The sequence below is a fragment of the Daktulosphaira vitifoliae genome, unplaced genomic scaffold, assembly GCF_025091365.1.
Source record: "Daktulosphaira vitifoliae isolate Bord-2020 unplaced genomic scaffold, ASM2509136v1 Scaffold_3, whole genome shotgun sequence".
NCBI lineage: Eukaryota > Metazoa > Arthropoda > Insecta > Hemiptera > Phylloxeridae > Daktulosphaira > Daktulosphaira vitifoliae.
The window spans coordinates 20912662-20937535 of NW_026099574.1; the positions used below are offsets into that span (position 1 = coordinate 20912662).

The 24874-nt window shown below is 29.8% G+C and overlaps 1 protein-coding gene and 1 long non-coding RNA gene across 4 annotated transcripts; one reads left to right on the plus strand and one right to left on the minus strand.

Moving 5' to 3' along the window:
- Positions 1–1442: 1442 nt before the first annotated feature.
- On the minus strand, positions 1443–19483 carry LOC126901019 (uncharacterized). 2 transcript variants are annotated; one of them, XR_007702946.1, is made up of 6 exons: positions 19202–19483; positions 14059–14183; positions 10256–10380; positions 9843–10001; positions 2081–2269; positions 1443–2006 (listed from the first exon to the last, which is right to left on the minus strand). It is a non-coding gene; the product is annotated as an uncharacterized LOC126901019 (long non-coding RNA). The 2 variants fall into 2 exon arrangements; XR_007702947.1 differs by lacking the exon at positions 19202–19483 and adding an exon at positions 16152–16264.
- LOC126901012 (two pore potassium channel protein sup-9-like) lies at positions 4044–24583 on the plus strand. 2 transcript variants are annotated; one of them, XM_050677121.1, is made up of 6 exons: positions 4045–4641; positions 13403–13732; positions 19755–19910; positions 20896–21214; positions 21337–21523; positions 22830–24581. In XM_050677121.1, the coding sequence occupies exons 2-6, from the start codon at positions 13606–13608 to the stop codon at positions 23181–23183; spliced, it is 1143 nt and encodes a 380-aa protein (XP_050533078.1). In that variant the 5' UTR covers positions 4045–4641; positions 13403–13605; the 3' UTR covers positions 23184–24581. The 2 variants fall into 2 exon arrangements, with proteins under 2 accessions (XP_050533079.1, XP_050533078.1); XM_050677122.1 differs by lacking the exon at positions 13403–13732 and having other exon boundaries at positions 4044–4641; positions 22830–24583.
- The last annotated feature ends 291 nt before the right edge of the window (positions 24584–24874 follow it).

The window sequence follows — 24874 nt, forward strand, 5'->3', positions numbered from 1 at the left end:
TATACAACGGTGAAAGTAATAAGTATTATAATATTTGTGATTTACAAGATGAATTAAATTATTCCCTCCTAAAATATTTTAGGAAGGATATATATAATAATAAGTCCCTTGTTGTTACCATGCTCTTTTTTATATCAAAAACTATTATTGACTGCCACCAAATTTTTTATGTATTATAAATTATAATATTCTATACGTTTATGTTAATATTATACATCTTATTATAAGTGAAACTGCGATCTTAGTCGACGAGACCATTACCTGAGTCTAAAATATTTGGTCGACTTAATATTATAGTCTCTTTCCAAAGAATAAGCGAAAACCATAGAGAGGATTCCATAGTGAGAAAATGATTAAATTTAAACAAACAAATTGTAACAATTTATAAAAGCTAAAATTAAAATTAAAATATAAGGAAAAAATGTTAACATATAGATATTTAATAATTAAAAACACAAAAGTAAATCCTACACTCCTTTTAAATGATAATTACTAGTTATATTATAAACTGTTCGATTTTCCAACATAATTGAAAAAATCTAATCGAATTTTTTCCTAATAAATCGATTTGAACTAGTCAATTAAACAACATGTTAAATTTGTAGAATAATGATATGAACACATTTTTTACCTGAAAAATGATTAAATTAATGATTAGTTTGTTGCAATTATTTAGTTCATTAATGCAAGTCATTAAAAAATCTATCAATTAAAATTTTTTTTGGTCTGATTTCGCTAATGCATCTTACAAAATAACTATTAGTTAAAGTAGACACTTTTTACTTTTGTAATCACGTTCCTTTTCTTTTTCTTTTAAAAATTACAGAAAATAATAAATATTTTTCTGAATTCTCAATCACTCATAAAATATTAAATACTACCACCTCCTTAAAATTTTTCCAAATTACATTATTGTAATGTAGTTAAATTTGATTATATTTATTGATTAGGATAAAATTTTCCTTTAAATTACCAATAATAATTTAAAATGATTGAAGGTTTGAATAATGTAAGTCTATTAGAATAGAATTTCCCTAAATTTTAAAGTTACTTAAAATAATAAAATAGTATGTATTTCATGAGGCTACTAATTAGTTCACAATTAGGTAAAAATTCTCTCTTAAGTCTGTATATTTTTAAGTGAAAACATAAAAACTCTTTTTGAGGTAGGAAAGTACTTAGGTTCTATTCTGCTGCGTTAAGCTGTGTAGTATTTCGTTTCCATTCTATCACTAGCTTTTAAAATAAAATGAAGAACATGAATAAAAATATACATGCGATTCCATGAATATGATACAAGAAATACACTATATTAATATGCTATTTGTAAAGGTTTTAATTTCATTAGGCTTTAAAAATGGCAAATTAATTTTTAAATAACAACTTTTATACTTTTATCAGCAGAGTCGGTTTAGTACTTTGAGAGCCATAAGTANAGGCTTTAAAAATGGCAAATTAATTTTTAAATAACAACTTTTATACTTTTATCAGCAGAGTCGGTTTAGTACTTTGAGAGCCCCATAAGCAAACTGTTTATATGAGTCTAATCGTAAAATGAAAGGCATCTTCGGAAGAAAGATGTTGAAAAGAATAAAGTAATTTAGATAAAATTCGGGGAAGGAAATACAAATTTTCTTAATTATTATGTTCTGATAAGCTCAATAAATAAGTTAATTATAAGTTAGTTTGAGGTGACGATATGATATCTGTTGATTTATACTTTATAAAGTAAAAATTAATAGATATTATTGTGCGTAGCTTATAAGCTATGCATATCTATACGGTAACTGTTATTTCGGTTAAAATGGTTTTACGAATAAGAAGTATAGTTAAATCGAGTTCATTGATTCTATATGTTTCGGTTACGAGACATTGTAAAATATATTTCACTGAAAAATAATAAACACTTCCTTATTGATTAATCGTGTTTATTTTAATAGAATAACTTAAACGTTTTTTCCGGCACTGAATGAACCAATTTCCTTCTAAGTTATGCATTGAAAAATCTGAAATCGATTTTATTTATTTTTTTGTAAATAAATCAGATTAAAATATGTCAAACAAATGAGTTATACATCACCTTTGTATATTTTAACACTTTCTTTTCATAAAAGTCAATACATTTATTTACTGGAAGAGTTCATCTGTAACGTTGGATATTAGCCAACAGCCTCGACGTCATTTTAAAGTTTCATCGTTTTTATTGTTACTGGTGTTATCTCCGGTTCGTACGACGGCAATCAAAAATATGACCGTCAAGTATTTGTATCTAGAGAAATTGTGTTTGGTTAAATCCCCAAACTTCAAAAAGTGGACAAGTTTAAATTATAAATTTCTTAAGAATTATTTATTGTTCTTTTAGTTAAAATAAAAACTATCTTACGTAAAAAATTATTACCAACTATTGATTTTTACTGTTTAAAAATCTACACGGTGTGTATTATTCCTAAACAACGATAAATGTTTGAAATTAAACTTTTATTTTAGTAAATTACATTTTTTTTTTGTCAAAAAAGAAAATATCATTTCGCTTTTTTTCAAACACTTGTATGCGCAAATAGAAATAATTATTTCGATGTTAGTAGTAATTTGATCAACAACTGAGATAATTTTTTTGTTGTAGCGTCATAGCTCCATTACGAGTTAATCACAACTATTCAATTGAATAACTATTATTGGCTAACTAGGTCAACATATTATAATGGGTTATTAATTAAATTTATGTTTCCAAACTAAACTCTAATTAGCTAATTGTAATACTCCGTGTAAAGGATATGTTGTAAAATAATTGTATTTTATCCACTGAGCTACATTTCTATTGGTTTGACTTTTTTCCTTGTTGCATAATATTTTAATAAATTATGGCTGATGGTTTTGCAAAATCAACACTTGAAATGTTCAACTGAAAATGCATTAAGTAATGGGCTATTTTGTGCGAGATATTGTAATTTATTCAACTATCATTAAGCAACCATAACTCTCTGTTGCCTATCCAACAAAAAATAGTCAAATTAAGATAAATAAGTCTTAGGAATATTCCGTGATTAATATCCGAAGAGATTTTCGTCTTAAAATTTTACATTAAACATGCAACTGTGCAGAACCGAGCGACTGTTTTTATTATTTTTAGATGGCGTTTTCAGATATTTTGCGTTAACCGCGACAGACCAGAGAGTCGGAGAGACGTCATGTCAAAAAGGATTCCGGCCGTCACGTACTAACTGTGGCCGTCATGAAAAACATAAAATATTATGGCAAAATGTCCAAGACAACGTTAAAAAAATCACATAGATGTGATATACGGTTGACAGGGCGATAACTATTGGCACTATTTAAAATTGATATCGGATATATACTATTTATAGATAAAAATATAAAACTTTCTGCTTTGATGAATAGTTTTAAAAAATATTAAAAGCGAGGTTATGGAGTTAAAAGACTAGAGAAATAGAAAATAGCCGTGAACGTGTCTTTTTATGATTTTACTTGGTCTGAAAATTTACTCTCAACGTACGGTGCTAATTGGTTACTTGTACATTATTTAAGTTTCAATAGCTGTAAAATGCTTCAAGTGATTTATAACTTCATTCCAGATTTAAACATATGAATTTATTATATTCAATTGGTATCTAGAGTTTGTTTTGCCGTTGAATACTTTATAAGGGGCATACATAGGCAATACCCATGGGTAGACTAAGGCTAGTCGGTAAACAGATTATAAACATAATTATTTAGCATGTGCTGCGGTTCTTGTGTTGCCAAAGGAAAATTGAAAAAGCCTCTTTGATCCAATGGCGCGCGCCACCGTCGCCGTGCAGTCGGATACGACACCCCGTACAAGAATCTCTTATGGACGGTTGGCGGCGAGGATGGACCGTGTAGAAAGCGGGAGCAACGAGGCGCCGAAGGGACACCGTCAAATACCATGTGCGCTGCCGGAGATGACGTCACAGGAACAAACGGGATGTGTCGCGCGCGCGAGAGGGGAAATATTGATTGTGGTACGGCGGCGCTGCGCCGAACGCGGCGTTTCTCTCAGCGGATTCCTGCCGTTGTAGTCTCTCTGTCCGAGCCGTCGGCCAACCAAACGCACACCCGGATCCCGGCGGCCGCCGTACAACGTTGCGCTGCTCAGTCCGTTTCCCTACCACATTCACACATTATCACCACTCACACACTACACACACTCACCATTCAATTCACACTTAAACTCATTAATAGACACCCAAATTATTCATTAACACCTACACACACACCAATTAACTTACGCTTATTACTTAAAAAATTACACATGCGATATAATCATGTCGCTCTTGTGCAGTGCACCGTTTAATGCGCAATGATAAAAATTATTCATTTCGATCATTTGTTTTTAAATTAATAGTTTCTGATTCATTTTAACTTTCATGCAACGCAAAAATAGTTAGCTCCGTTTACCGATAAATCGTTTTTTATTAAACGTGCGCCAGTTTTTGTTGACGCCTAACCGTCACGATTTCAAGACATGACTCTCAAGACCATCGGCTATCCAAAGAATATTTTCTAGGCCATTCCGCCGGCCACGGTAGTGGTGGTGGTCGTCATTTCCACTGCCACTGAACCATCGCCAACGTCACCTACGGCGAGTCTATGCTCACTTAGGTAAGTTTTATTAGTTTCGATGCAATAATACTCATTCTGAGTTCAATTGTCCGGTCAAAATACACACGCTGGTCATTTGGGTAAGACGAAAATAATCATTGTAGAAAATCGAAAGGGAAATATGAAACACGTAACTGAATATGTGTCTGTTGGATACACAAATCTCAGTAGGAATGAATGATATCCGTAGAGATATTTTACACGCATTTGGCTTTATCATCGGTCGCATGATAATTATGTCTGACCAGACCAAGCCCGTCGAATGGAAATTAGCGGTACCCAAGGCGACGGTTCTATTAGGCTTAATTCGACCTCTATACGACCGTCGCCGGTCTGCTCGTCCCTTGGGCTGTTAATTTCCTATATGTGGCGCGTGTAGTAAATTGCTCTAGTGCCGGGGGGTACTCGGAGCATGCTGTGCAATCGAATTTGTCGGTGGGGCGAGAAAAACTAAAGAAGAAACTCTGTTCCCTCGAGTGTAATTATTACTAACGTGTTTGCGTTACGCAGATAACATTACATATAATACATTATATTTTATACCCAACGCTGTAGCGTTTCTTTTTCTGACCAGTACAGTAATACAATTGGGATTCAGTCGCATAATTTACCCAGACAATTATGGAATTATTATTATTATGTTTATTTTTAACGCTAACAGTTACGTCACACAGAGATAAGAGTAAGCAGTTACCTAGGTCAACTGTTATCACGAATGATTCGGCGGAGGAGTTCAGTAAAATTTGTGCACTCAGTTCTCTGTAAAAATTAATTATTTACACTTTTTTTTCTTAATCAAGAAAAAAGTTTTTAAGAAAACTAAGATGTAAATTTTTACACTCAACGGGTAAAAAGTGTGCTTAAACTTTTGTAGACAAGTTTCTATTACTTTTACAGTACTTAACGTTTTAAACAAGCGATCAAATATGTCATATAATCACTAAGTTTCATAGTGTAATTGAGGTACATTTTTAGATAGTGTTTCCATATTGATAATATGAAAATAATTACATCAGGTTTTAAGTAACTTCGTTTTTAGTAGTAAGTTAAATGGATAGTTATTTGTGACACTATTGACAATACTATGATGAAGTGGAATAAGATATTAATCGACCAAAGATGTACAAAACATAATATATATCTGTGGAATTTACATGTTGTAGTAATATTTACACCGCTAAGGAATTCTTGTAGGTCAACACCATGATACGAATTCTTTAAGTTGTGAAACTAAACTTACTTACAAATCAAATTTTGGCATACATTAACAACCTAATTTATTTTGGTTGAATATTTGCAAGATTAACAGTTTTTAAAATCGGCAAACTAAAATTGATTTTTATAATTAAAATCGTTTTAGTTTCACTGTTATTGAAGTAATATCAGGTATAAAAACAATTGAAACATTTTTTGTTTTTATGTTCATTTTAAATAGATTCTTTTCTTTTTAGAATTCCTCTTGAGAGTTGATAGAAAATTACCGTTTATAATATTTAATGGCCAATATACTGTTAAGTACATATCTTTTATAAGTATAAGATACTGTTTCATCAACATACAGTAAAGTATTTGTACATAATACACAGAAGTGGTTTTTCGAAGTGTCCTTAAAATGTCGTTTAAAAGAATATTTCCTTTGCACCGTTTTGTAGATCCGGCAAGTGCTTTTGATATTAATTAAAGATATCTTTGGCAGTTGTTTAAGAAATGTGATAAATCAGATGGAAACAATTGGTTAATTTTCCTATTAAAAAAGAACCTTAATGGCTCTTTCGACACAACAGCCTTTTTGCTTAACATTATCGAATTACAATGTTAAAACACTCTACGAAAAAAAAAAAAAAAATGAAACTGACATTGTTTAACGTCATAATTTATCATTTATTATTAATGATTAAACAAAAATAAAATGTGATATATTTAAAAATATTTTTACCAAGTCAAAATATTATTGTATTCACCATTATTACTGATTTTTTTTATTTTGGTGTCTATATAATTGTAAAAAAAATTTTAATTGTTATAATTTTGAAAACAAATGATACTAAAATATTTTTATTTTCAGTAGTCATTTGTTTTTGAAGTATATAGCACATTGAATATGGTTCCTTGTAATAGTTAATTTAATAATATTGTGCCTCAAACGTTTAGTCTTTATTTACTTTTATAATTGAAAGCACTTAACATTGACTATATTTTATCCTAGCTTTGATAAACGGCCTGCGATATCCTTTTATGTTGTTTTCATTTATATTAGCAAAAACATAAGGAATGGTTGTACAACAATAACATTAAACCCGAAAAAATGGAAAACACAACTGTGCATTGTATTTAATTGAATTAAATTTTCTGTAGCTGCGTATTGTTTTATAAGAATTTTCTACTTCAATTAACATGAAAAACAAAAATTATCAAGGTAGCTTTACATTCCCTATAATTAGACAAAGAATTTGGTCGGGTCAATTTTTCAAAGAACAATAGCTATCACTATACAAAAAAAAAAACCATTTAATTATAATTTATGAAAAATTGATTAAAACTGAAATTGTTGGGATCAGTACGACAGCCAGGTATGCTTGTAGATATTTTTCTGGGAGAGAAATTAATTGAAAATTGTTTTATTAACAGTAATATGAGTAAGAATTGGTAAGAGGTTTTCTCTTGACTAAATGATTCTGTAAATAATTCAAATATAAAATACATTTTTACGATGTAATACGCAGAAAAATTAGTGTAAAACTTACAAACAATTAATTCTGAAAAATGTGTACTTGCCTGTTTATTGAACCAAGTGGTGGATTTACGGTGGGAAGAATCTAAACTACTCCCAGACAACGACATATTTACATTATTTCATATATAAGGTAAGATATGATACGTATTCTAAATAAATTTTAATCTTTAGGACCACCCCAGAAAAATGTTGGAAATTCCCTACTGGTTCCAAGCAGCTTTTCAATTATTTAAATCTTTTTTGTGTTTTATTTTTAGATTTATAGACTAAATAAATACAATACCGTAAAAATAATTTTTGATTTCTTTTAGTTACATATAATTTTTGGTTTATCAGCTAATAGTTACTTATTGGAATCATCTCTTATAACTTAAGGGGATATCAACTTTATTTCTTTAAATGGTGACATACATATTTAACTAGCTTATAAAATAGTGAATAATCTAATTAAGTGATTCAGACGTTATTAATAGTTTAAAGGAATGACTGGATATGAGGAATAGGTGCTACTATTTTTTATACTAGTCAATAACAATTTTTGTTTTTAAACCAATACATTGGATATTATTTATATTTGTATAACTATGCGGGAAGAAGAATACGGCCGAGAAACAACTAGTGTTAAAAATATTAGCTCATACTCATCAACTCCAGTCATTACATTAAATTATTAATAAATTCTGAATCATTTAATTAGATTATTTCCTACTTTATAGACTAGTTAAATATATATGTCACCATTTAAAAAAATGAAGTTGATTTACCCTTAAGTTATAAGGGATGATTACAATAAGTATCTATTAGCTGATAAATCAAGAATTATAAGAAACTAAAGAAATCAAAAATTATTTTTCCTTGTATATATTTTTGTGTATGATCACCTTAAAAAATAATCATTTACAATACATTTTTTTAAATTTCTAAATAATAATAATAGTAATAATAGCGATTTCTGTATATTAACAACACAGAAATAATGTTATTATTAAAAAAGTCATGTAAAAATGTTTTTCCTGTGTAACTTGCGTGATCATGCATTTTAACACAAAAAACGAGAGGTGTGGTTTCGCTTAATTAGTAGACCGTTTGCTGTTTTCTACAATTATTATTCTACATAATATGACCAAGTATTCCTAATAATTAACTAAATTTTATGCGGAAAAAAATTCAGTTTGCAAAAAAAAAATATTTTAAATATTTAATGTAGTTAAAATTTAGTATATTGAATGAAATATAAAAGTAAATAAAAAAAGTAGTATTCTAAAATGTCGATATTAAACTATTAGATTATGGATGCTAAAATTAAGTAAGAGAGTGAAGTTTATATATATATATATTAACTGTCAAGGTTTTAAATAGTTATAAATAAATATTTACTACTATAATAAATATTTTTTAAAAAATTATATAATTAGTTATTTTATGTGTATTAAGAAAAGAAAACGATTAAATTAAAATATCATAGTAAATGATTACTACAAATCAATACTAGATTTTTTTAACTAGTCAAATACATGAGAGTAGCAATATTGCCTATGCGATACGCCGCTATATAATCAAAAGTCGTTTAGCCCGTTGATGATTTATATGAAAAAATATAATCCCATCTAACATAAAGTCTCAATTTTCCGGAAACGCGGTTTTACTACAATAATAATATTTATCTTATTCTATTGTTGTGTTTCATTATTTGTGTTTGTTTATAATCATACCGAGACGGATAAAACTCTTCCCTCGACAAATATTCAGAAAAGTACTGAAGTGAACTTTCGAAACAAAACTTCAAACCATTCCTGGCTGAGTCTATTCGGCTTACCCGACAACCCAAAGGCGACTTTTGAAAACCGATATAAGAGATTATTGAGGAAATTTTGCTGTTTTAATTCCCAAAAAACCGTAATAGGATGGAAACTGTGTACAGATAACGAAATCCAACGTAAGACTGAGCACGCGTCAAGTCGACTATGTAAAAATAGTTAACACCTCTTCAATCATTCAGCGTAGACAGAGTCTTGCGTGGTAAATATATCAAAATTGAATTGTATGTAAATTCCGAGCTTTAAATTGCAAACACTTTATTGTATACTGTTGTGAAAACTTTTCTCGGTTACTTAGTTGAAAAAAATAATGATATTTGATTGTTTAATACAACACTGTAGTTATCAATGTGATTAACAAGTTCAATAATTGCAAACTGGAATATTATATAATAATTTTTGCCAGTATCTTATTAAAAATTATGAGTTCTTTAAAAATTTAGAAACATAAGAGCATATTGAATTTTGGTTTTATGCCTAAGAATTGGTATTGTAAGTATCAGCTATGATTTATTGTAATGAAAAGAAAAAAATTAAAAAACTTTTCTTATTTTAATTCCCATTATATTTTCAAGCAGTTATAATGAAAAAGTTCATTAATATTTCTTTTTTACAAAAATCTAGACATTTATTCATAAATTTACACTTACCGTTGCTCGTAACAAAGTCTTCTGTCAAAACTAAATTATTGATCAATTTTGCTGTTATTAATTCTTTTTATTAGTTGTTTACTGTCGATCTGACGTTAGTTTAAATATAAAGCTTCTGTATGATCTATCGCACCTTAGTTTGCAGAATGGTATTCAACTCTGTGTAATAATTTGATAATAGTGATAAAATAGAATTCTTTATAAAATTTGCTATTCCTCGTGTAACATTCATTAACTTTGAGTAAAGATAGGAGTAAAATTGAATACATCAATTTTAAGCCAAAAAATCAATTATAATTTACACAAAAAATATTTTTCTTAAAAATAAATCAAAATAAAAGTCAAACAGTTTTTAATGAAATTACCTTCTGAGTATTACTCTTGAGCTTTTAGAACAATAGTTTTTAACTTACTTTTAGTCCTGTAATGTTGTATTTTAACTTTTTATATTTTTTCTTTTAATTGTCTCGATTTTCGAATCTTTTTTTCATAGAAGTAATAATGAGTATGGAAACTTCTTAATTTTTATCAGCTAGACCTACAAACAACATAAAGTAAAATTATATGAAGTGTGAAGACGGATATTGGACTACACTAATGATATTAGATAGAAATCCGCTCAATAGCTGATATCTACTCTACTTATCTTTCGTTTAACAATTTTCAAAATTAAAATAAGAAAACTTTTTATCCGGAATTGAAAATTTAAGCTATTTATTTTTTGATAAATTAGATAATATATCTCTTAAATATTTAAATAATAAAAAAATAAGTATTAGTTTTTACATTGCTTTCAACAATTGTACTATTGTTATTCTAGAAAGTATTTAAATAACTTATTTAAAAATATTGATTTAAATACCTATTTAAATCGAAATGGTATTTTTATAATGAATAAACCTTGTATAGTACCTTGTAAAACAAAAAAGTAAAAACTTATAATATGTATAGTATATTATATAATAATTTTCATTGTCTTATAGTTTTCATAAAATCGTATAACATTTGATAATCTGTATTTATGTTGTATGATTAAAATGATCAGATGGCTGAATATTAATATTGTAATTTGGGATAAATTAGCTTTAATTTTATGTTATAACTGAGCATTATTTTTTATCGAAATTAAATAATGACCTTTATAATTAAGTAATAAAAATAGTGTATCAGTTCAATTTAAATTATTTCTGGTTAATACCGCTGTCTGATTGATATTGATTAAAAACAGCCAATAAACTTATTTGTAAGATATTTGAAGCGTAAATCGTATTTAATAGTATTCTCGGGTAAGTATGCGTGTATTTAATTTACGTGGTACTAAATTACTTTATTAATTACTGACAAATGAGGTACTCTTTATAATATCGTGTACANTATTCTCGGGTAAGTATGCGTGTATTTAATTTACGTGGTACTAAATTACTTTATTAATTACTGACAAATGAGGTACTCTTTAAATATCGTGTATAAAGGTAATGTTGAACAACAGGTGTAATAATACTCGTGTGTTTGGCTGCATTTCGAAAATTAGGAATAACCTTTTTTATTGTTCATCATATTTTTGAAATAACTTGAGTTACTTTAAGTCCAAAATTTCTGATATTTATATACCTCTAGAACTGTATTTACAGATGGGTTAATGCAGGAGTCACCTTTCCTCTCACATGAATGACCTTATCGTTAAAAATATAATAACACTTATAAAGGGAAAATATTTGTGCTACAAATCAGATAAATAAAATAATCACATTTTTATTTTTCGGTCAAAAGAAAATGTTGACATTAAATATTGTTTTTAGTCTTTTACAAGATCACAATTATTAAAAATAATTGAAAATATACAAAAATATATATATAAATAGGTCTTCAATTCTATAATTCATAGTGTTGAGTATTTAGCAGGCGTTTTCTCCAGTGCACCTAGTGCCTCCCCTAGGCGTGGCACTGCTTGTATAAAATGAATTTAGATCTCTTTTATAAGGTTTTACATTTTTATTTACTCTATTAAATTTTATACTTCTTTAAATAATAAATAGTGTAAAAATTAAAATGATATTATCACGTTTAAGTTTAATAAATTATTAATTTTTCAAAATATTGAAAGTTAAGGGAAACCAGGCAAAGCAGCCAGATTAAGTTTAGGAGCAAAAATAAGTACGATGAATTGTTGCCAAACATCATTTAATTTGTAATAATATTGTAAAATTATCTCAAAAATTAAATATTTGATTTTGGAATTAGTCGCTTTGCCGATTATTCTGGTAAAGTGAGTATTTTAACTAATTTCAATTTATTTCAACAAAATTTATCTTAAACACTAGTAAACATAATTTTCTTTATCCTTTACACACAAATGAAACTCACTTCCTCAATTATTATAGTTGTTTTAGTTTAATTATTTTTTAATCAATCTCTTTAATAGATACTTTTGTAACGGTTTTAGCTTAAATAACAGTTTTAACTCTGCAAATTGTAGCTATTTGCTTTGCCCAAACTAATATTTTTTTAAATTAAATACTTATAAATATAATTACATTTAATGGATTACATATATGCAAGGTTATTATTTTATGACGAACCGCTAAATTATTAAAAAAAAATAGAAAGAATATTGATAATTTTTTTTTTTTTTTTTGGTGCCTTTTAGTTACATGTTTCTATCACATATTTTTATGATCATTCTTTATGTCCTATAAGGGAATCAACTTAATTCTTTTAAATAACAAAATATATATTCAACTAGCTTATAAAATAAAAAATTATCTAATGAAAACTATTTCGGAAATTATTAACATTTTTATACCTAAATGGGAGGAGATGTACAAAGGGGAATTTCTAATAAAAAAAACAGCACCTCTAGTCATTATTTTAAATTGTTAATAAATTCTGAAACAGTGGTTCAAAAGATGTGATCAACCAGTCATATACTTAATTAGATCATACTCTAATAAAGATTCTAGTAAATTATGTATGTTGTCATTTGAAAAAAATAAATTTGACACCATTTATAATCAATACATTAAAATGAATATGTAACTAAGAGAAAAACAAATTAACAATAATATTTATACTTTTTGATAAAATATGTGGTTCGTTGTAAACTAATCGTCCTATGTAAAGCTATTAATTGCACGTACTCTAAATATAATTAATTAAAAAAAAAAAAAAGTATTTTTCTTAACATGAAATTTAGTATAAAATTGTGTAATTTTTCGAAAATTGCTCACCATTACCAAATGTGACCGCTTGTTAAATGGTAGCCCGACGCAGTAGTCAATTTTAGTTCATTATAACAAAATTCATGTAACATCATGTTTATAGTATTTAGACTTTGAAATATTAATTTTTCCGGGGTTTTCACTTTGCGAGTGTAATAATATGTGTTAGAGCCAACTTTTCTTATATTACCTTTTAACTCGATTTGGGAGTGCTGAGAAATGTATGTCCCTAGAAGTTACTAGGTCAACGTTTATCTAAACGGCCGCTAAAAAAGTGTAATAAATTAAGGCCTATGTGCATTATTTTGTCGGATATGCTAAAATGTTTTATTTCACCCTCAGGTTGTAATGGGCGCGTCGAGAAACTCTGGCTGCCATGTTGGACAGACGGATGCACGCAGCACTCGGTCTGCACGACACACAAGCAGATCACCGGCAATGCACAGGCATTCGGCGCCCAGTGGCCGCATCTTCTGCGACAGCTGAGGTGGCGGCGTCGTTGGTAAGGCGCCGGTGGCGGCCAGCACCATGGTGTCGCCCGCAGGATGAAGAAGCAAAACGTCCGCACATTATCGTTGATCGTTTGTACGTTCACCTATCTGCTCATCGGTGCCGCCGTGTTCGACGCTCTAGAGTCCGAAACGGAAATACGCAGGAAACAAGCTCTGGACTGTAAGCAAACCAGATTGATTACCCCCCCCCCCCATTAGATGCGCACATAGTTGTACACAATTTTCATTTAAAAAGCACCTCCCGAGGCAGCCAAACGTATTTTGGCGTCAGCGTTCGAATACGTTTTCTGGTATTTTAATAATGCTGTAAAAAAATGAAGGTTAATTTTAGGTCAATACACTCTAACAAAGCTTTGAAGTATATAACAAGTCTACCCCCGTGCAGACATTGACAGAATATAAAACCAATTTTCTATTACGTAAATATTTTGAGATATCAAGTGGTAAAAAACAATTTTAATAAAAAAAAAATGAAAATGTGCTTACCAGATAACATCGATTCCGCGACATTAAGCTCGAGTATTTTTTTCAAAACTGTTTTTCTTTAGGTCAAAGTACAAAAGTATTCGCTTAGGAAACTCTTGTTGTACAGCATATCTTTTATCTCCTTTCTATTATACACAAAAATCAATAATTATTATTCTTTGAAAAAAAATTAATTTTATGGAATGTTAATTTTTGAATTAGAAAATATTCTTTTTGTGCATTATAATACTGAATGATTAATTTAATTTTAGATATTTTTTTTCATTGCACGAAATTATTATTTTTTATTTATTAATATTATTTAGTGAATTAAAATGTAAATATTATTCTTCATACATATTTTTATTTATTTCGAGTAATACTCATTAGAGCTGGTACTTCGTACATCACTTGAAAACTTCTTTGATCTCTATTCAATAGAATACAGTCCAAAAAAAGACATGCTTACTAATTAATATAAATATTTATTTTAATTCGAAGCATTATTCTATTTGCTTAAGAATTTTTAGCAACAATAATACTTTCGTGAAAAAAGCTGTGTACAATCCTTATTCTGTTATAATATACGTTTTTTATTTAATACATTTGTTATTTTTTAAATTTTTAATAGGACTTAAAAAAATACTACTTAAACTTGTACATTTTCATTTTCAATGATATATTGCTGAGCTATAAATGAAATATTTCTCGCATTTTTAAAAAAATCCTAGTAAAGTTATTGCGTTTGTATTGAAATGCCTGACGTATTAGTTAAAGCGTTTGATTTTATGTAGTGTTTTTGAGGTAGAACGAGAAATGACTATTAGGTCGATTTTACACGTGTGATTGTAAATATGCGTTTTTTATAAGTCTTTAATCTGCTTTTTTAAGTACATAAATGTGCGGTAAAAATCCACTCGGTAAAACGGTACATATTGTCATAAAATTACGGCCATTGTTTATACCTATATTGACATTGTATTGGCACAAAGTTAGCAGCGCGTTTTAAATAAAAAAAGTGGCGAGGTTCGAGTTTATTGCATCCGCAATAACACAATGCGGCAAACTAACGGTCGTTAGTTGTATTGATGTACTGTTATTTCCAGTCCATAAAAAATTTTTCAAAAAACTACGTTGAGTTTGGAGCAAATGATTTTTATTCAACTTATCACAGACGCCATTATAATGGTAATATATTTGCACGCGGTTGCTCGTGATATTATGTAGATCCATTTAAGACAAGTGTATAAATTCAACGGAAAATGCTTTGGCGATGTGCTTTGTGCATTGCTAAGGAGATTGGGGTAACAATAATAAATAGTAAGAAAACTGGGGCCAAGTCGAAAGAGCGTAGTGCGGTAAAACAGGGCTGGGTCGAGGATGTGTAGAGGTGCCGGGTGAAGAAAAACATACTGCAGCGGCGGACAACGGTGCCGGCAGTGGCGGCATCGTCTGTTCCTCGCCCTTTACCAGTCGCCATGGATACACGCAATGACGTCATCGGCAGTACGCCACATCAATCACGGCCGGTTCGACCTCTTCGCCGTAGCTGCAACGACGACATACGGGAAATACGGCCATGGACATTTATGTATATTATACATAAACTAGGCGTAGTGCGGACACTATTCGGCGGAGGATAATATTTCCGTATACAATATAAAGAAACATATTTTTGCATACCTGTTCCGCTCGTGACGACTGTGTCATGGTCGTCCACGTCGATTTTCGCACACGCGGCGACGGGAAACGGTTCAACGAACGTTTTTACTGTATGCCAAAAAACACATTCGACATTAATAGCGAATAGATATTTGTCATTGAGTTTTCGACGGCAGATATGAGGCCGTGCTGGTAAAGGGGAGGTGCTTTTAAATGTGTACGGGTCTAATGGGAGTATTCGAGTGTCGTCGAGTAACGGTGTGGAGACGTGTATAACATATATTTATACATTTTTCTATCACTGTCACCACACTCGGGTTTGATGGTAAGCGGCGGCACTCGTGTGAATTATTATGGAAACTTTCAACGCCAAGTGATACACAGAAATATGTGAAGTACAAGTATTCGTGTGTACCTCCCGAGTAACGAGTATGCTTTATACAAGTACTTACCTCAGCTCCATAACGACATCAATCCTACCTTAGGAATATGACCTGCTATGTCAAGCTCATATTATTAATATAGTATACCATGTCGCGGCAATGTATTCTTTTTTAACGAAAACTCTAGATTTCAATATTCTTTCCAGCTTATTTTTCTTTTTCTACTACTGGCTTTGGTGAAGTTTATTTATTCAATTTTATTGTAGAGTCGAGTATGTGTGAATGGTCTTTTCAAACCGTTCCTGTACTTAGGTTTTTAATCGAGTTTCCAGAAAGAGCACACCAAAAAAAAACCCGCAATTTAATACTCATTTAGATGGGTGTTAAAAGAAAAATATCAGTTTTGAAATGTAGAAAAAAAAATTTTGAAAAAGATATTTTTATGAATTTTTTATATTAAGGGTTTTTTTAAATTTTAGGTATTGATAGATTTAATTGTATTAAAATCAGATTATTTTGACGTGTTGATCATTAAATCGGTCCAGTGAGACTTGAAAAATTGTTATGTTCAGATATAAAAAAAACTCACAATTACAAAATCAATTCTTTCTCAGCTTGGCATCGAAGCAAACTTTTTCTTTTAGGAATTATATCAGTTGTTTTTTATTTTATTAGAAATATTTATGTTAACATTTACAAATATATTATGTTCTTCTTGCTTTTTCTAATCTTACAACTGTGTTGCCACAATATCACAATATTTCTTTTTAGCAAATATAGACTCAACTGTTGAAAATATGTTTTTCATACTCGGCATACCTATAAAGAAGAATCTCGTTTGATTTTTACTCGATTATTCGTGTTCGCCATTAACTGTGCTCAGTTTCCCCGAAATTTGTATGTATCAAAATAATGTCATAGACATGTATTAATATTGTCTGGACTATTCTATAAATTTTATCAGCTTCATATTTCAAGTATTGATAACTTTATATGTGTACAGGAGAGTCACTTTGGACCGGCGCCTAAATTAGACCACCTCTATATTTCGGCCATTAAATATCAATATCGGTCAAAATTAGGTCACGTTTGTATAAATCCAAATTATAATGCGTTTGGACAAATAATAAGTCTTTCCATATTTAATCACACGGATTTTTATCAAATTCAGTCAAAATTATTATTTTTATGTTATTTTTCGGGATGTATGTATTTATGAATATTATTTTATATATTGTAAAACACATACCAAATTATTGTACGTCATTTTCAAGTAAATTCATCATATCATATTCTTTCTTCCTCGTTTTCTATTAAATTTCATTTCATTTTGTATGTCTATATCACTTTGTTGTGCACTCTTAATCTTTTATTGGTTGAAAAATCTAATTATTCTTTGATATTTTTTTTGGGAATACTTAGTAATTTAAAATTCTCTAATTTAAACTAATTAGAAAATACTAAGATCAACTGGCTTTTTATATTAATACATTTCATATTTGTAAATAAAATAATTTTATAAAATTATGGTTAGGGGAGATTGGGGCACATTTGAATGCAGGGTAGATTTGAATTGATTAAATAAAATTAGTTGTAGTGATAAAGTAAATTCAAGTAAAATACAGAAGGTTAGTCATACTGTACCCAATATATGATATGACCATCAGATAGCTGTTATTAATATTTTCATAATTATAAATAAAACTGTGTTTTTGAATTTTTTGTTACCGTTTTATTACCATCAAAATAAGAGTTTGAGAAAAAAACAAAAACATTCAGTAAGTATTTAACAAAACAAGCTAAATTAAAATATTATATTATTTTAAATGAGATATTATGGAATATGATGTTGTATTTCATTGTACAATTTTTGATAAATTTGTTGAAACATGTACTATGGGGTACAATTGAATATACCAAAGTGGGGGGGTAGATTTGAATTAGTTTTTAACATTATAATGATCTCATAAAATATAATGTATAGTTAAAGAGTGATGATTTGATACAGTTTGGAAAAATATTTAAGAATTAAAAATATAAATTGTAAAGTTTATGTGTTTAATTTAAGTTGACAAGAGTCTTATATGTAGTCTTGAACGGCGATTAATGTTAGAAAATTTGATATAAATTATGGTGTAAATAGATTTCAAATGTATGATCTTTGTTGATGTTTATTTAATTCTCCAAAAAAATAGTCTGTTACTAGTTACAATTGTAACATTTTCTTCAAAACATCTTATTATTGTTTTGCAATGCTCTATAGTAATGATATTTCTTCTAAATAACTGTGGTTGCATAGTGGAAGAGCAGTATTATATTTTCGTAAGTTGTTTTTTTAACATAACAGTGATAGAATTTAGTGGAACTGGGAAGGTATAGAATGACTAAAAAAATATATTCTCTGCACATTATTCCAAAATCGAATTACTTTTTATGCTTTCAATATTCTCCAATCTCCTCTTAGTGAAAAAGTGCTTTTGAAACAAGTTACCAAGGACGAAAACGAATCTCTAGTTTATTGATTCATATTTCATTATAGCCTTTAGGGTACCTAACCGTGAAAAATGAAAAGCCTTGTGATAAAAATACATCGACGTAATAATACGAAAATGATCATATTATTCTTTTTCTAGCCATTTGTTTAGCGTTCACTTGACGTTGTTTGCTCCCTTCCTTTTTGGATTCTAAATAATTTGGTTTTATGTATTGACTATCTTGCCAGCTAACAAGCAGCAACCCCACAGCTTTTAGTTCTTGAATCAAAATTTTCTAACAGTTTACATAATATGTTTTTGTTAGATTATTGGACACGTTCCAAACAATGTAAATTTACCGAGTTACGTAAAAGACCATCGCACATAAATCACGCGTTAAGATATTAAATTATTCGGCAAAACATTAGTTCTCTACAAATTCTGTAAAAAGAAAAGCAACGCTAAATACAATAAGCAAAGAAAGATTTAGATAAGATTGGCGCTTAACTAATGTATAACTTTCAAACAATGGTCGTTCTACATTTAAAGTAAAAACATTGGATCATTATTATTGTTTCGGTGTTAAACGATAATATTTAAGTATTTTGCCAACAACATAATACAAATAATGTGCAAGGTACGAACCTATAGGTTATAAAATTCAAGTCAACAATCGGTGATTTGTTTCTCCTTATTTGATTTATCTCTAGTATCTGAAGGTAGTAGATTTAGTGAATGCATTTTTTTCCTCTCGGAAGTAAATCGTGGATTGTAGTTGGACGCGTTGGCGCTGGCCTCGAGATGTCTGACTTAAAAGGGACAAGCACGGTTAATTAAAGTTAGGCAGCCAATTAAAAGGGTTTTGGCTACAAATTAATTTCGTCGCTAATTATTTCAAGTGTAAACTCAGACTAGTATAGATAGAAATGAAAGAATAATCTCATCGGGGGAGGGAAAAGCTGTGTTGTCGCCATTTTTTGTGTTATGCACTCGTAACTAGGTCAACAAATAAGTGAAAACTCTGTGCGTTGAAGGTCAGAGAAATAAAAACCTTCACTCACACGATTACTATTATTGCACACGGTGTACAACCGTTTCGCATAATAATATCAACGAAGCAACTGCTGATTTACAGTAAAAAATGGTTGGGATATTTTTGTAAAAAAATTAAAAATAATGTTTTCATGTTTATTCGCAGCCATCGAACGAATGATCATCAACAAGTACGAAATATCGCCAGACGATTATCGATTGATCGAGACGATTGTGTTGAAATCGGAACCGCACAAGGCAGGCCAACAGTGGAAGTTCGCCGGAGCATTTTACTTCGCCACTACGGTCCTCACCACCATAGGTACTAAATAATAATAAAACCATAATACACTTTGTTATAACTTGTAAGTAATTCGGTTGGCTAATTCAACTGCAAGCACACGTACACGTACGTCTGCCACGACCGCTGAGAAAATCAATTCACTCGAGAGGACTACGTGCACAGATTTTATTAAGTCCTCTCACGAAAAAAAAAAAAACATCCCTCGTATGTAATGCGTATAATATCTTATCATTTGAACGTGTTTTTTTTTTATATCGTTTCTATGGGTATTCTTCTGGTACATTTCGTATGAATAAATACCGACCATTTAAGTTTCAAGTGTACAGAATTAAACCCTGTAACGGTGTTTTATACGTTTTACCGATACGGCGATAGTTCAGATAAAATATGAACAAACCTAAAAGTAAACCAACAGTTCTTGAGAAATCGTTTGCTACAATAGATTTACCACGACATTACCAAAAGATTTGCGAGATGTTCTTGTTGAACACATGCGGAAACGTACGTAATTGGTTTTCCTAATTAATCGGAGATGTACTGCAGAGAAAACAATTGTCTCTCCAAAGTAACTTCCAGCCGTTTTATTCTATTATCTCCTACATGATCTCGACTCGGAAATTATTTCTTAGAACTGCTCTTACTGAATTCTTCGCCGCGATAACATTTTAAAAAGCCAAACGTTCTTGTTGTTATGTCCTCGAAAATAAACTGTTGTCGAATCCTTTCGCGGTAAAAACAATGCAGTACATGTGTACAATCAAATGTAAAAACTACTGCTTATGTACCACGACTGTTCAAATCCGTACGAATTTGAAATAAAAATGTTTTTATGAAAACAATATTATTAACCGTGAGCATCCGTAACATTTTGTCTTTCTTTCTAGCGGATTGAATGCCTCGGTAAAAAATTATTTTGAGTCAACGTGTCTCCATTTTTTCAACTTGATTCTTGTTTAGAACTCACGAGGCTGTTGGTTAGTAAAAACATGTATTGTGTTAACAGGTTACGGACATTCGACGCCGAACACGACACCGGGAAAGCTGTTCACAATGTTCTATGCGATGGTAGGCATTCCGTTGGGCCTGGTAATGTTCCAGAGCATCGGCGAGCGGCTAAACAAGTTCTCGTCCGTTGTGATAAGGCAGGCAAAAAGGGCACTGGGTTGCAAACGCACAGAAGCCACCGAAATAAATCTCATTTTTGTCGTCTCTTTCTTGTCCAGTCTAACCATTGCGGGCGGGGCGACCGCCTTCTCCAGCTACGAGGGCTGGACGTATTTTGACTCGGTCTACTATTGCTTCGTAACGCTCACCACCATCGGGTAATTGCATTGTTTATAGTAACATTCCACCCGCACAAATGATCACACACTTTTTTGACCATTGTTTCGATGAAAGGCGAATTACAACAATTAATTGTGTTCATTTATCGCGTGTTCGACAGATTCGGTGATATGGTAGCCCTGCAGAAGAACAACACGTTGAACGAGAAGTTAGAATATGTCGCGTTCACACTAATTTTCATTCTGTTTGGACTTGCCATTGTGGCTGCTTCGCTCAATCTGTTAGTTCTCAGGTTCGTAACAATGAACACGGAGGACGAGAGGCGAGACGAAGCTGAAGCGTTACAGGTAATCGACTCTTATTAAAATCCTATCAGTTGATAATGTTACATTCAAAAAACAATTCAAATTAAATATATGTGGAGACATTTAAATATGTAACGTTATAGTAATGTTTTTTATATTGTACTCGCGCAAAATCATAATATCTTAGGAAATAAATTTTAAAAAATTATCCATATTTAAAAGATCCATAAAAGATATTAGTTATCTGAAGTATACTTGGATAAAACCACTTGTTGTACATATTTGTTATGTACGTGTGGTGATAATATTTATTATATATTTGACAATTGTTCAATAATTACAAATATTAGTAATTGATAGTTCTAAAGTAATTTGTCCTTAAATAGTTATTAACAACTATTGTTTGATAACAGTTGTAATCAATAACAAAATAGTTATTGATTCGAGGCACTCGAATGTATTTATGGTTACAAGATTTCATACATAAATCCAAATTAGTTTTTGATTAGCTTAAAAGCCTTGTAGAATAGCATCGATACTTTGTATAAATGTTTGTAGTCTGTTTGCAAGTGTATATTCTCAACATTTTTCGAAATTTAATTTAAAGTGTAACTATATTTAACGAGTTACACGAGTAGTGCGGAATATTTAAAATAACATTTCGTTGTACATTTTGGCCAGTAAGAAGTATTAACGGAGGAGACACATTATTTACAGATTAAATTTAAACCATTTGATGCCTATTTTTTCATCTTATTATATAATAAGATACTCTTAATACTTATTATTATTATCGACTGCAATTCAACCATAAGCAGAGTAGCACTCTAAGCTGTACCAATCAATTTTTACAATTTCCAAGGGCATACACTAACTGAAGTTCTATGATTACGATCACATTATTAGAACTTTTTATCGAAAAGCCAAGAAACGTTATACTATTTCATATTCACCCTAGATTGCATCTTGTAATTATGTACACAATTTTAATTAAATTTATTACCATCATACGGTTATAAAGAGTATTTCTTAGTATTAAATTTATAGAAATGTAAAATATTCATTTTTAATCTTTTGAAAAATAACTCTCGGCTTTTGCAAAAATATCACAAAACAAATAATTTGAAGTAGACTATAAAGTATACACCACCCAAAGCTATATTTTAACAAAAATAGCGATTAATAAATTTTATATTTTTAAATAACTTAAAATAATAATTAACATAAAAATGTTCTGTAATTATTTTCAAGTATATAGATTTTTCTTATATATTATACAATTTCGAAAAATTTTTTAATATTATGCAGTTTAACATTTATATAAAATTATTTACCATTTAATTTTCAGGCGGCTCAAGTAGCAGTAAGGTTGGAAGGAGACGTGATCACTGCTCACGGTTCGGTGTCCAGTTTGCCAATAGGCAGCATAGCGGCGGTCACGATGACCACCGGAAAAGGTTCCATATCACCGGACGATAACACTTCGGTTTGCAGTTGCAGTTGTGACCGATGGGCATCCAGTAGTGGTTACCGGCCCGGTTCCCCGTACCTGCCCAATTCAGCCATTAGCGTCGGTGACACTGCTGTCCAGCACATACCATTGGAGACATTCTACGACGCGTGTAGTCCTCCCAATGTAGTTGGCAGTCACCAAGAGAATCACGACCAATATTTGATGAATCCCTATAGGGCATCCATTTGACGTCTGTTTGCCGGTGGCGGTTACGAGTACAAGTCGTTTGCGTAACACAAATCGCACCTTAACATTTATCAACTGTAAAGCAGTAAAGAATAGGACACGACTCGGACAGGCAAAAAAAGCTCAATTAACGCATCAATTGCAACTTGGCTGTTATTTAAAAAAATAATTTGTGAAATATTATTGCTCTACATTAGTTATTGTGTAACAATATTAATTATGGAGCCCAAAAATAAAATAAAAAAATGTTCACGCGGCGAGTTGGGAAGTGCTATGCAATTGTAAAATAGACTAAAAATAATGTTCTAAACTTGAAACCGGATTATCAAAGAATGATATTATTTTTTTATAATACATTCTTAAAGTAATAATGGCGAATCGTCTTCTCCTTGGAATTCAACAGACTAATAAACTTCCCTCCGGTCGTTTTGTACACGGATAAATTTCAAACGTAAAATCCAAAAGAAAATATAGGCTTGCATACTTGATTTTATTACAATATATCAAAGATATGTGGTCACTGACAATGTAAATAATAATATTGTATGCATAGGAGAAAAATAGAAAAACAAATAATATTCACATTATCTTCGAACGATTTCGCTGTTCATATATCTTGTTCTTTTTTTTATTAAAAATTCATTTTTATTATTTTTTAGGATTTTAATTAATAATAAAACTAGTAATAATATAGTTTTCATTAAATAATTGTCGACTCATTCTCGTTAAAATTATAGTAAGTCTAAAGTGACAAAAATAAATATATGTAGCGATTTAACCTGTGCTACAACTTAATACAGCTTCAACAATATTATTTGCAATTATAAATCATTAATAATCATTTTTCAAGTTAAAATTTAAATACTTTTTATATTTTTAGCTTTTAAAGATGAAAACGTCTAATCGATATGCGTTCATTCACTTATTAACAACCCGTAGGAAACTTATACTTTTTTTATAATAATATTTTAACTACTTTTTATTTAACTTGTTATAATTTAATTTTTTTTAAACTACACTTTAATAGTTAAAAAAAATGTTTAAAAGTTAGTTACCTATTCATTGTTCTTATATTGTACGTTTAATTATTTTTTAAATTATTATGTACATAAACTAAATAAGTTATATTCAAATATATATTGTACATACATTTTTACATTTATCATAATTATTAGCTATATATTGTTTTTAAATAAAGCTATTATCACTTACCTCAAGATGAACATGTTGATCTTTTCCCCTAGCCGTAATTGTTAGGCAAGGCAAGAATATCACCATCACTAAGTTTTGATAGTCTCTACACACTTTGAAAATACTAAAAAATAAATCCCTTCCAACATTTTATAGGGGTTTAAGGAGTTAATAACCGAGTACGTATATACGAGATAGATAAACTGTCAAAAATTGTAAAAATATATTATACAGAGGAATTGATGTATCACTTATTTTTAAATTTCACCTATATTAAAAAAATAATAAATTTTAATTATTTATTTAATCTTGCTTTGTAGATTCAACAAAGTTATTGTACATTTCTGAACTATAACTTTTTATGACTTATTTCTCAATTTATAACTGATTAAATATTTATCTGATCTCACTCTATATCCTATTTTACTATCTTATCCTATATTCCTTCTAAGGGGGGTACCAACCTTTTCACAAAAATACTTTAAACAAATGTTTGGTTTACA